This window comes from Temnothorax americanus, unplaced genomic scaffold, assembly GCF_048541705.1.
Source record: "Temnothorax americanus isolate GAGA-0224 unplaced genomic scaffold, ASM4854170v1 Scaffold33, whole genome shotgun sequence".
NCBI classification, from domain to species: domain Eukaryota; kingdom Metazoa; phylum Arthropoda; class Insecta; order Hymenoptera; family Formicidae; genus Temnothorax; species Temnothorax americanus.
This window is the reverse complement of record NW_027509475.1, coordinates 2,268,874-2,281,153: the sequence shown is the minus strand read 5'-3', so window position 1 is coordinate 2,281,153 and position 12,280 is coordinate 2,268,874. Positions and strand designations below refer to the sequence as shown.

Below are 12,280 nucleotides of genomic sequence, written 5' to 3'. Positions count from 1 at the left end.
TGCGGTGTGCGTACCGTCCAATGCCGGTCCTGCAAAGTAATATCCACTTCTGTGAGGCGTTTCGCATTGCAAAGACTGACAAGCCTGATACAACGTGACAACGTCCGCGTCCTTGTCCCGTAGAAGTAACTCGCATTGCCTCTTGGCGGTCCATTCTCTCCCAGGTAGATCGCGATATCGCGAATGATCGTGCGCAAGTGCATCCGAGGTGTTTCGCGACTCCTCCGGTCGATCCGAGAGACAAATTTTCGTTCGCGAAAGCGTCTTGGCCACCTCACGGCTACAGTCGGACCAAACCGTCTCACCTCGAACGCCTCTGCTGGGTGACATTATGTACCCATCCCTCGGACACGCATTGCCGCTCGAATCGTGCGGCATTCCTAAGCTTTCAAACAAACGGATCATTGAGATTCGCCAAATATACCATACCGTACCGTGCCAAAGCAATCGTATCGCTCAAGTATGACTTACTTGTGACCGATCTCGTGAGCGGCGATATAAACTGACGTAAAGCCCGCGGACGGATACGGCTTTCCAAGTTGATCCGTAACTCCCAGTTCTGCTATCACGCAGGAATAACGTGGGATGCACAAACCACCGACGGTAGCTAGTCCCATGGTAGCGCCGTTCCTCCTTCCGTTTTCGACCGCGTAAAGATCCAGTCCAGTCACGTAAAGACCCATGTCCCAGTGGCGCGAATGAGCGTCCTCCGGAGGATTGCGAGCGTTCGCGTAATTGCAAAACGAATCCAACAAGCTACCTCTCTCGCCGCCAAAGTGCGGTAGATCGAGTGGCTGCCTCTGAATTATGTCTAAGCGTATCAACGAGACGTCGATCGCGACACCTAGACTCGGATGATGATACAGAGCTTGAATACCATTCACGTACGCTAACAACATGTCACGAATCTTCCCGTCGTCTTCGTCCAGGAATGGCGAGAATAAACGATACGCAGCCTCGTCGAAGAAGACTGCCAGCTCTAACGTTAACTTTCCCTTTGTATAATCTCGTATTCGACGTCGCGGTCGCCTCGTTTCTTCGACATCTAGATCAACGGGTGGCCTCGGCGGTGATCGCTTAACCACGTGAGGTTCACCCAACGAAAGATCGACTTCTTCTTTAGCGTAACGGTCGTCGACGAGTAAGGGTGAAGATGCGAGGCTGTTTCGCAAAGGCGTGATCTCCAAAGTAACGTTCTCCAGAAAGACGAGCCCGTGCTATCGCAAACAGAAATACATTTTTTTGTTTTTTTTTTTTTAATATTCTACACGCATATATCCATATACAAAGAGAGAATAAAAAAGATGTCAGTTTTTTTCCCTTCAAAGAATACCACCGACCAATCCACGTTGACAAAAACTTATGGCTGCGGAACCGACGCGATTCTCGTGAAGGTAATAGCAAGGATCTGGTGCATTTAACTGCGACAATTCTTCCGTGATGCCCTTGGCATTGTGTTTCCAGACTTGAAACTGAGGCGATGCTATATTGTCGTTTCTACGTAGATTCAACTGAATCAATTGTCCAAAGGCTTTGAAAGTTAAAGGAATCTGTAAATCGAATAATAATTATGTAATCGAATATAGTAATTTTTGACAGTCGTACGCTTTTAAAGAATAAATAGATAAAACTTTACGTTAACGTACCTCCGGTGCGCCTTTGGAATCCCATATCGGCAGCAATATTACCTCGGTATCTCGTATATTACGCGCGTACACTTCGTTCAACAAAATTATCAACATCAACCTCGATACAGAGAACATGCTCTTTGCCGTGTGTTTCAAGTTCAAGTACTTGGAAGAACATAATTTTAACGGCTCTTTATATATTTAAATATATATTGTGTATGTATATACACATATGTATATATAAATGTATATATGTATATATATATACACACAAGATATAAAACCCGTATTCACATTATCGTTTCGGAAGTTCACGTATAAAGTGCATGCTGGCACCTGTATTTAAAAATATCCATTGTGTCATTGACACCTACTTATGTCCTCTATACGCTAGTTATATATTTTAAATTTGGAGCAGAAATTAATTTGAGTTATGCTACCTGCTACCTGCAGCGGCGGATGTAACCCGCCGGAAAAACTGATTTATACCGTAGCTGACGTATACCGCGTAACGATACCAACGGTATCGCGCACTTGAGTTTAGTTTGACGATAATTTGATTTCTTGGGTTCTAAAATTAAGATCCATATCAGAATTTGTCATTTATTGTACGCTGATAAACTGCGCCTCGATAAAAGAGGTAACAACAGTAACGATAAGTACCGCAAAGCAATCGTTTTATTTATATCGAAAGTACCGCTAGAAAACTGCTAGATGCGGGAAGGTGGAAATAATAGAGAAAAATTTTACTTGTTACAAATAGTAATAGTATTAAAATATCTCAATAAAAACAATAAATAATAATTGCGGTCAATAATAAAATTAATTTTCATAGAAGATTCGGCAGTGTATCTAGCATGCTTGGCAATGCTCGTTTTAACTATAAATACATAATGACGTTTAGAGGATATATTAAATAATACGATAATCAATTTCTCACAGTCTAACATGATGATCCTTCCATATATGTATATATATGTATAGGTATATCTATATTACAGTCATATTATTTCATTTCAAATAACACTTAAAAATATCTGTACCAGTGTACATTATATACAGATAGATTTTGGAATTTATCTCTCCAAGTCTCCAAAATAATTAGATAGAGAATCAAATAGGAATTGGGATAAGCGATATCAAATAACGATATTTTCAAGTGCAATTTGAAATAAAATACTAAAATTGTAATACAACACGTATGTACAAGATGATGTCAAATTATATGTCAATACTTGTTCACAGGCAATAAATCAGAGCTCAAAATAAACATCTACATAAACAAATGAATATAGATTGGTCAGATCACCTCACAATCAAATTTCCGAATTGTGATAAATTTAAGATGTTCCGAGTTTGCCCATTTTTCTCCTTATTTTTCACACGTGCGGCGTGGCACATTCCAAAATCATAATATGTAAATGATAGATTACGTGCTGGATTGACATATAATTAGGAATCGCCCTGTACACGACCGGAATAACTCGGCAATGTAAAAAAGAAAGGACCTTTATATACATGTAATATCGCATCGCTTTTTTAAAGCGTCGACTTGAAGTACTACTCGTTTATTCGACGTTTGCTCGATTCATTCCGCAGCACCGAAAATCATGCATGATGCCCAATTATATGACGCACCATATAAAACTTTGTAAACTGACTCGCAACTGCCATTCTTTGGATATTTTGCACAGTCACACAACAATGTAGATGTAGATGTAGATGTGTACCGAAAACAAAAATTTTCCTTCAACTTTCTGCCTTAAAATACGAATGCATTTTAAGTGACTATTTTTTACGGTCCGTTGCCATAATTCTATGAACCACAGTGAACACTTAGGTATATATCCTCCAAATGGTGGAAGATATAGCCGTATATAAAATTTGTAGCCAATATTCGCTACGAACACACAAAGGTTTTGCTGGCTTATTTTTTTCCTCTTTTTTCCAATGCCAATTGCTCGGTCTACCGTAATACGCCTGTAATACATACCGTCATACGTACAAACATACATACACATCAAACGTCATACATACGTAAACGAACGCACGCACGCACGCACGCACAATACATACATACGTTACGATAGATTCCTACATTATGATCTCTCTACAACATTATAATATTTCTTTAACATGTCTAATGTGCAGAGCAACCAAGCCATGTGTATGCATCTATGTTTGTGTTATGTGTTTTGTGTGCATGTGTATACAGGCGTAGATTACGAGACCTTTATATGATCTACACAGACATGGCATACAATCTCAACAATATTGTATTACTGTTACAAGAGACCTAATTGGTGAGAATTATTCACAAAACCCTACAAAAAATTTGATTACTGATAATAATAATAATAATAATAATAATACGTTAAAATACTACGTCAGTGAATATCTGATAACTCTCTTTCAAAATTTGTAAATTCTTCACAATATAACATGCGTAATTGCTAATAGCCTTGCAATCTTAATCAGCATATATAAACTTGAAATCGATAAATCCATTAATTACATTATTAATCTTATAATTATATACACATTTATTTCAAGTTGAATGTACTAGAAGCATTTATCGACTGAAGTATTCACATATAGACACAAGTTTCCTTTTCCGTTTCATTAAGGCTCCTGTTTCCTCATTGTTGCAATATGAAAAATTATAATGTTACAAGTAAGAGAAATATGAATTATTTTTCTATGTTATATATCAGACTAAATTAGTTGTTTCGTACGCTCATGGATCTTTACATCTTCAGCAAGAACAAATATATCACGATTGTTGATTAAGATTTGCGGCTACTTGTTAATAAATCTAATTTATTTCGATGTATAAATAAAACACAAAAAAAGCTCACATGATCAATAGCTCTTTTAAAGTCACAGTTCAATATGATTAAAGTAAAAAAAAAAACAATCTGTGATTTTTCATCTATTTAATTATATAAGATATCTTTTTTCTGTATATTGTAAGCGCATATTTATCCACGTCCACGATAAAACGTGTCGTCATTATATTATAAAAGAGAGTTATTAATAACAAAATGAGAACAATTCTAATAATTTAATAACTTTAAAAGTAAAAACAATGCTCCGTTTGTTTCCCTCACCTAGGCTCGGAAGAAAAAGCAAAAAAAAAAATTTTCTTAATATTCATACAGAAAATTATGTTTCGCACAATGTAGATAAAGTTAGGATTGTTCGTCATTCGAAGGCCATTGCCCGGAATGATTCCAATCCCAATCTTTGCCTTTAGGACGAAACTTGCTGGTACTTGCAGAATTATTCCAATCATGACGATAAAATTTCTTCTTAAAATGATGTCGCTCAGGATCTGGTTGTCGTTGATATTTCAGAGGTACCGAGGAGGATGTGCCACTCGGGGGATTACTACTGGATGAATTTGTGGGACGGGGGCTAGTCGGAGAAGGTGTTCTCGGCGGCCCTAATGCTTCATCGGGAGAAGGTAGTACAGGTGGTGGCCCTATTACGGCGCTATCTGAACCTAATCCACTATCAGGACTTGTATTCACTCCTTCTGTCGATCGTCTACGTTTATCTAATTCTGTAGAAGCAAACGCAACCAAGCGATCAAATCCTGAGCTAATACGATCTTGCCAGTCAGCTTCTCCATCTGCAAAATAAATCTCAATTAATCATCGTAACATGCACATAATAAAACATTGGATAAATCATGTGTCACTAAATTTTCATAAAAATAAGCCATTAACCGGATACGGTTGTACGGAGTATAGTTGCGGAGTATATAATCCGCAATTACCTCTTTTATACATAAGCGCAAAAATTACATATTGCATATCTTAGAGATATATACTCTACAAGAGATAAAAGTTGCCTACATTCTAATCAAAGTCTACATATTACATGCGTATATGTGTATATATATATATATATATATATATATATATATATATATATACGTTATCCATCGATAAACAATTTATACAATGTAAATTGTTGTGTGCAATTGAATAATTTTAAAGCAAATTTTAAGTGCCAGACAAGTTCCTATGTTTCAATATTTGATGCAAATGTTGAAACAAAGTGCAAATTAGGAACTTAAAATCAATTTTATTTCCAACATTAAATTGCGTAGCTAATATCAAAGTTGTACTAACTAATTGTATATCTCAAGAGCAAAATAAATTTCTCAAATTAAATTTGAAACTATTGCGAAACTGCACTATTACGAATGTGAAATGCACATCATGCTAAAACAGATGCGAGTCAAAATATATTAATATTAATACACTTATATGTGTGCTTTATCAGTTGAGATTAAACTGAAACAGCTACATTGAAAGTGGATCGCAAATAGTAAAATGAATAGGAAATGAAACAAAATTTGTCATGCAACATGCACTAAAAAAGTACAGTCCACCAATTAGAATACATCCGCTTAAACTCTGATTCATCATGCGTTTATATACATATAATTCGTTGGCAAAGTAGAATTTGTATCCTCGCATGTCTGGCTTATTTTCATAAAAACTGATTTCTAATAAATATAGTATCTCTTGTGTGTTTTCAAAGTAGAAGGGACGTACGTTGCTCGCGTATGCCTATATAAGGCAAGAAAGATAATAAAATCTTTAAATGTATATATTTTACGGAACGATTAGAATATAATCAAATAGCAAAATGATTTTTGACCCCCGTGGGACAACTCACCGGCGATTGTACCGACGAACCAACCCACAGGCAGCCGTATTTTTTTCATTTCTCCCTCTGATCTGTGCGTCTCAATCTCTAATAAAACAAGCTTCAGGGATTCTGAGATTGAGTATGTGACAGAGAGAACTAACCAACAAACAGCTACAGTGCATCTAACAAATACAGCAAACAACAACAAAAATAAATATAAATAAAAGGTCAGGGTTTTCTAGCTCCGTAAACCATTAGTGCATATAAATACGCAGGGAGATGCATGAAAGAGTGAAAACTAATACGATATTTAGAAGGACCTAAGCAAAGTGGCATTTAGCATTGTATTTAGCACAAAGATTTTTGTCGACAGTACTGTCCTACAACCCTTATTGTTACGTATATATATATACGTAACAATATATATATATATATATATATATATATATATAAGAGAGAGATAGCAAGAGAATATGAAATAAATATAAAACATATAAAATAAATGCAGAAAAAATGTGCGTGTGTGTGTGTGTACGCGCGCGCGCTTCTCTTGAAAAAGAAAATTGCATGTGAAAGATATCTCTTCATATTGAATTGATGAATGAGGGCAATGTTACGATATATAGTTTTCGTTATTTAACAATTTGAATTTATATAGGTATAAATGTTTGTCATATCACATATCTGAGAGTGTAATAGGAATCAAAGCACTTTGAAAATTTCATCGGTATTTAATCAGTATTTAGTTCGCTTCACGTATTGCGATAAACCTTCCGTAGTTACTGTACCGAAAAGCATACTCAATTGGAGTACAGATCATTCCAAGCGTATGTCTTCAATATCAATATTCTAGCGAGACATTTTTTTCAAGTTCCAAAAGCATAAGACTTTATTACCGTCATCTCCAACGACACTTCGTTGTCTTTGCGTTGTCATCTGGGGTTCATCGACTAGTGGCGTCGAAGTATTGGAATGCGGTTCCACAAGAGGACTTAGAGGTGCTCCACTTGTGCTTACCGACGATACAACCGCTTCCGTTTTTACTGGCATCAACGGTTGTGATTGGCAAATCGCAGTTACCGTACCACTCGTCGTCGCGTTTCCATTACTACTACTGTTTGTCGCGTATCGCGGATATGGCTGATATCTATATATATGTAAGTAAATAAATAAATAAATAAAAACACACACGTGTACACATAGAATACATCTAAGCGTGTCACGTCGTGTTACATGGTTACATCTTGCCGGTCTCGACTGCAATGTTTAAAAAAATATCTCTACCTTCTACTGCCGGCAAGCGTCGACTCAGTTTTGCCGTTGTTGTTGTTGTTGTTGTTGCGATTGTTCAATATTCGAGCGTGCAACGACGCTGCGAGCCCTTCCACAGGTAACAATTCCCCATTCGATGTGTTTTGAGACGAGTGTAGAGGTGACGCCGCTGAATGGGATTGCGTGAGCGACTGAGAGGGATTATCCGAAAAGTAAGACTCGTGATAAGGCTTAATATCCGCTCGCGGCAATTGAACGTGAGTATACCTGATGGAAATAATTCATCTGCACCTGAAGCGTTTCGATAGATCGCGTAAAATAATCGTCAACTTGAGAAATAGATACCTCGGTGGTGGTGGTTGCGTTGCCGGAGTGAGGAGTACAGACGATCTCGAATTAGTCGTAAGTGTGGAGGTAGAAGCTCCCGAAGAGGTGGGCGCGTAGCTAGCTACGTGCGCCAACGTCGACAGACCGGCGTCTCCCTCGGCACTCGCTGGCCTACTAATGGGAGAGTAGACGGTTTCGGGTCTTATCATCGCGCTCATATCAACGGTGGCGTTTGTTATAGACTGATTAGATATCTCTAGAGTCCTTTCTATTTCTCCGCTGACGAGGTCACCAATCGTCCTAGTACCGAGTAACCCACGTCCACCTCCACCCGCTGCAAGCCCATTGTCATAATTCGACGATTGCCTAGGCTCGATTGTCGATCTGTCGGACGATGTCAAATGAGACGACGAGAGACGTTCTTGCGAGAGATGACGGCGCAGTGCTAGCTTTGCGGGTGACACCTGCAAAACGATAAAATATTACATATGCGCTCAACGCATCACGTTCGAGACACGTTGTTGTTATTATTATTGTTACATTTAGATGAACGAACGTATAAGGAACGTGTTTGAAGATTAAAAGAGACAGGAAAGATTGCTAAAAGTAACGATTGGTCGACGTATACTCACTTGAGTATAATCCGGAGTAGAAACATTCTGCGGTAATGGAACGCGCTTCCTCTCGGATTCGGACTGACTTTGCAATTGCACCTGCAACTGCATCTGTTGTTGCTTATTCCTGTTTTGCTGATCTTCATTCAATACACTCGTGATGATACTTTTTAGTCTATCCTCAAAATTGGCGACTCTGGGTGGCTCTTGAGTTCTATTCGGTATGTCTTTATTGGCTATCGTCGTCTGCGACTGTGCGGATGAAATAGAGGACGAGGTGGAAAAACTGAGAGATGCCTGTGGCAGTCTAGTTCTGGAATTACTATTGCCACTCTGTCTATTTGGTACACGACCCGCCTCGATTTGTCTTCCCGTTTCCAAAATCTTTTGCGCTAATAATTCTGGATTATTCTCCTGTATTTTTCCCACATCCGGAACGTCGGGCCATTCCTGCGACCTCGAACGGCCTTCCCTATTTTTACGCGTTGCTCCATTCTTATTATTCTGCTGTTGACCACCGTAATGTAAATTTTGCGAGTGTTTACTTCCAATCGCGTCCTTTTGCTGCTGAGCAATGACAGCGGCTTGCTTTTCGTTACTCGTCCTTTCCAGCACGTTTAATTCGTGCTCTAGTTTTGAAACCTGTTGCACGAAAGACGATTCGATGAAATTCAAAAGAAACGAATCTCTGCTCCGCGCAAAATATACATATGCATACATACATACATACTTACGTATGTGTGTGTGTGTGTATATACATACTTATTAGGAAACACCCTGTATACACGTACAAAATTATTAGATCGATTAACAAATGTACCGAGATACATACTTGAGAGTGTAATCGTTTACGCTGGGAAAGCGTGGCGGAAATTTCTTTTAACAAATAATCCTCAGTGAGCGGTTGACGTGGATTCATTATGCCATTCGCATTCGCATGACCATTATATTTATCCTGCAATTCTTGATGTCTGAGCGCCACTAGCCTATTTTGCTCAGTTTCCATAGACGCAACTTGCGCTTGCAATTTGCTCGCTTTAGCCTGTAACTGTTTGTGTCTTAGAACTATCTCCTTAGCTTTCGCTAACAGATCCCCGGGTGACGTAGCATTGATGCCTAATTCAGTCATTCTCGCTTTCAAGAGAGCTACGCTATCATCTATCAGCACTTTGATTTGTTTCTCCAATTGCGCCGCTCTCGATTGAAGCTTGGAGTTTCTTTCTCTCTCTTTCAGGATATCCGTATTAATGGATACTTCGTAAGCGGGCGTCCTCATCGATTCTAACATAAGCATAAATTGGTCCCTGTGGCAAAAAAATATTTTGTTTACAACATTGAAACAACGTGGAAAAGTAGGATCAAAGAGACGGAGAGAAAGGGAGGGAAAGATGTAAAAGATAGAGAAATAAAATAGTTACCTGTACAAATCCAGAAGTATTTGTAAAGCGTAAGGAGTCGCGGACGGAGCGGGTGGTATACTGAGTTCTTCGTGCACCGAAATGGAATGCGATTGCAAAGAAAGCGACAACGAAGACAACTGTTGGTCTACGCAACCAGGAGCAGGCGGAGGCTTTTTCCCAAGAGCTTGGGGCGACGTGCTGAGCAAAGTCTGACTATGCAACAGATCTAATCCGGATATATTGATCGGCTTCTTAGGCTTGGCTCTCTTAATGCCTCTTCCCCTCTGTCTACCTCTAGCCGGGGCTCTCGTAATGCCGTTTGTAGTTTTTCGATTGAATTTCCTCCGTATTTTGTTTGGCTGTCGACGACTCTTAACAGCGCTGTCGTCCAGATCGGAGTCACTATTCGTTCCTTGCTGCTCCGAATGATTCGGACTGTCCAATTGCCTCGAAAGATCCCTCTTGGCTCTGTCACCTCTTTCACTCCTATTAGAAATCTTACTACTATTGCTGGCAGTGTTGCTTATCACAGAATCAGAGTTTTCATCTAAGCCACCTTGTTTATTGTTTTTCAAGCGGTGGAAATAACGTTCTAATTTAGTTCGATCGATCACGTGCAAGTAATACGACACCGGCTTACCGGTCCAAGAGACGGAACCTTTCAACGGTGACATCTCTGAGACGTGCATTATCGTGCCGATATCTGTCGGGATAAAAATTGCAAACTCTTATAATTACGAAAGTCTTTGAAAATATAGATATTCATTATCATTAAGAAAGAAACTATCGTATTACCGCTCAAGTTCCTGTCCGTTATTCGAAAGTTTAGCGGACAAAACGATTTCGAGGACACTATACGCGCGCCGTCCCGTAAATCGGCGAAGCGTTCCTTCAACTGATGATCAACCGTTGGGCCAAACGCAAAATTATTAACGAACACTATCGTAGCTCCAGTTATACTTTCGCGATGTTCGTCGGCTAAGAAGTCTCCTTTCACCAAACGATATTCTCCGCATCGCTTCCCATACCAATTTAACCATTTTCGAAAATTTATTTCCATGCTCTACAGTGAGACAGACAGACAGACACGATACGTCATTTTATTACAATGAAATCCGATAAACCGATTTGAAATCGCCGCGAAATACGCAGTCGTGGCAGTTGCGCAAATAAATATATTCGCACACTTATTAACTCGCGTATACTCGTACCTGTGCGTACTTGGATGGTACGTCGGCTTTCTCTACGCCGATACAAATTTTACACAAAGTTGCAGCTGCCATCTGAAGAACCACTTGACCAACTCCAGAACCTAGATCGACAAAGACATCGTCCACCGTCACATCGATCTGATCGATCATCTGACATACAAGCTCGTAACTCGTTTCGCCATAGACCTCGGGTGAAAACGGCTCGTATTGATTTAACTTGTCCGGTTCGACGACAGCTTGATTATAAGTTTGTTGAAGTATATGACGAAGCAAACCTCTACTAGGTCTCTTATTCAGCCTCTGGGTTGGCAGGCTGGTGCCTTTTTCCTATAGATACGTTTTTCACCGAACCATCAATATACGGACCGCATAGGACACGGACAACGATATACATAGATCTTTACGTCGACGTCGACGCTCGACGCTTTAGGGGCTCAAGGGCTCAAGATTCAAAGGGGTAAAAACAAAAAAACACAAGCAAACCAATAAAAACGTGAAAATGAAGCCTACATTATATACTTGCGTCGCGATAAAAGTCAGTCTGAATAAATAGAGCAACGGCGACACACAGAGATAAACGTACCAATTGTACCAAGCTATCGATGGCTCTGTTAAATCGGTCGCACAAGCTTTTCATACTTTCGTAGTCTCTCGGATCGTAGTCACAAAGGACGTTATTTTCCAAGGGTAATTTCAGATCTGGCAAATCTTCGCAAACCCATCGCATAGTTTCGATAACGTCCAGCGCTCCATCGTGACGATCCTGCGACACATACGTACGTAAGACGTTTGGGTACAACACAACGATAGGTGCGAGATAGGACAGAGGACAGGTGAGGCGAGGAACAACGGGTGATCTCGGTTAGAATGGATCGTTCGCGACCGTCGTCGCGCAAGCCGTGTCGGGGTCTGGGAAGAAATTTACTCACAGAGCCCGATCCGGAAGTAAGAGGCCACTGATAGACGATCGGTTCCGCTCCTGCTGGCGAGTGCAAGCGTAACTCCATTTTTCCTAGCGAGTCCTTTCCCTCGTTCCTCTTGGAGTATTCGAGACGAAGAAGAGTAAAGGGAACGTACGCGCGCACGCACGCACGCACGCACGCACGCGGCACGTACGCACGTACGCACGTACGCACGCACGCACGTAAGGCGCTCTATCCGTC

The 12,280-nt window shown here is 40.0% G+C and overlaps 2 protein-coding genes across 3 annotated transcripts in view; both read right to left on the bottom strand.

The window, feature by feature from the left end:
- The window catches only part of Stl (ADAMTS metallopeptidase stall), a 6,128-nt gene extending 1,365 nt beyond the window's left edge, over positions 1–4,763 (bottom strand). Inside the window, exons 1-4 of the mRNA XM_077413456.1 lie at positions 1,647–4,763; positions 1,341–1,550; positions 472–1,217; positions 15–385 (exon numbers count right to left, since the gene is read on the bottom strand). Of these exons, the coding sequence (XP_077269582.1) occupies positions 15–385; positions 472–1,217; positions 1,341–1,550; positions 1,647–1,763 (1,444 nt within the window). The 5' untranslated portion in view covers positions 1,764–4,763. The remainder of the gene's footprint in view (positions 1–14; positions 386–471; positions 1,218–1,340; positions 1,551–1,646) is intronic.
- Positions 3,019–12,280, bottom strand: Gpp (DOT1 like histone lysine methyltransferase grappa). 2 transcript variants are annotated; one of them, XM_077413452.1, is made up of 11 exons: positions 12,047–12,280; positions 11,701–11,880; positions 11,118–11,444; positions 10,702–10,969; positions 9,925–10,609; positions 9,339–9,810; positions 8,525–9,148; positions 7,911–8,356; positions 7,578–7,832; positions 7,190–7,440; positions 3,019–5,262 (listed from the first exon to the last, which is right to left on the bottom strand). In XM_077413452.1, exons 1-11 carry the CDS (start codon positions 12,122–12,124, stop codon positions 4,820–4,822), a joined length of 4,029 nt encoding a protein of 1,342 aa, XP_077269578.1. In that variant the 5' UTR covers positions 12,125–12,280; the 3' UTR covers positions 3,019–4,819. The 2 variants fall into 2 exon arrangements, with proteins under 2 accessions (XP_077269578.1, XP_077269579.1); XM_077413453.1 differs by lacking the exon at positions 3,019–5,262 and adding an exon at positions 6,334–6,475.

Coding starts and splice junctions, on each gene's coding strand:
- Gpp (XM_077413452.1), bottom strand. CDS start 12,124: ATGGAGTTACGCTTGCACTCGCCAGCAGGAGCGGAACCGATCGTCTAT. Junction 10,970..11,117: donor TACCATCCAAGTACGCACAG/GTACGAGTATAC, acceptor GTCTCACTGTAG/AGCATGGAAATAAATTTTCG. Junction 9,149..9,338: donor GTAAACGATTACACTCTCAA/GTATGTATCTCG, acceptor TTCGTGCAACAG/GTTTCAAAACTAGAGCACGA.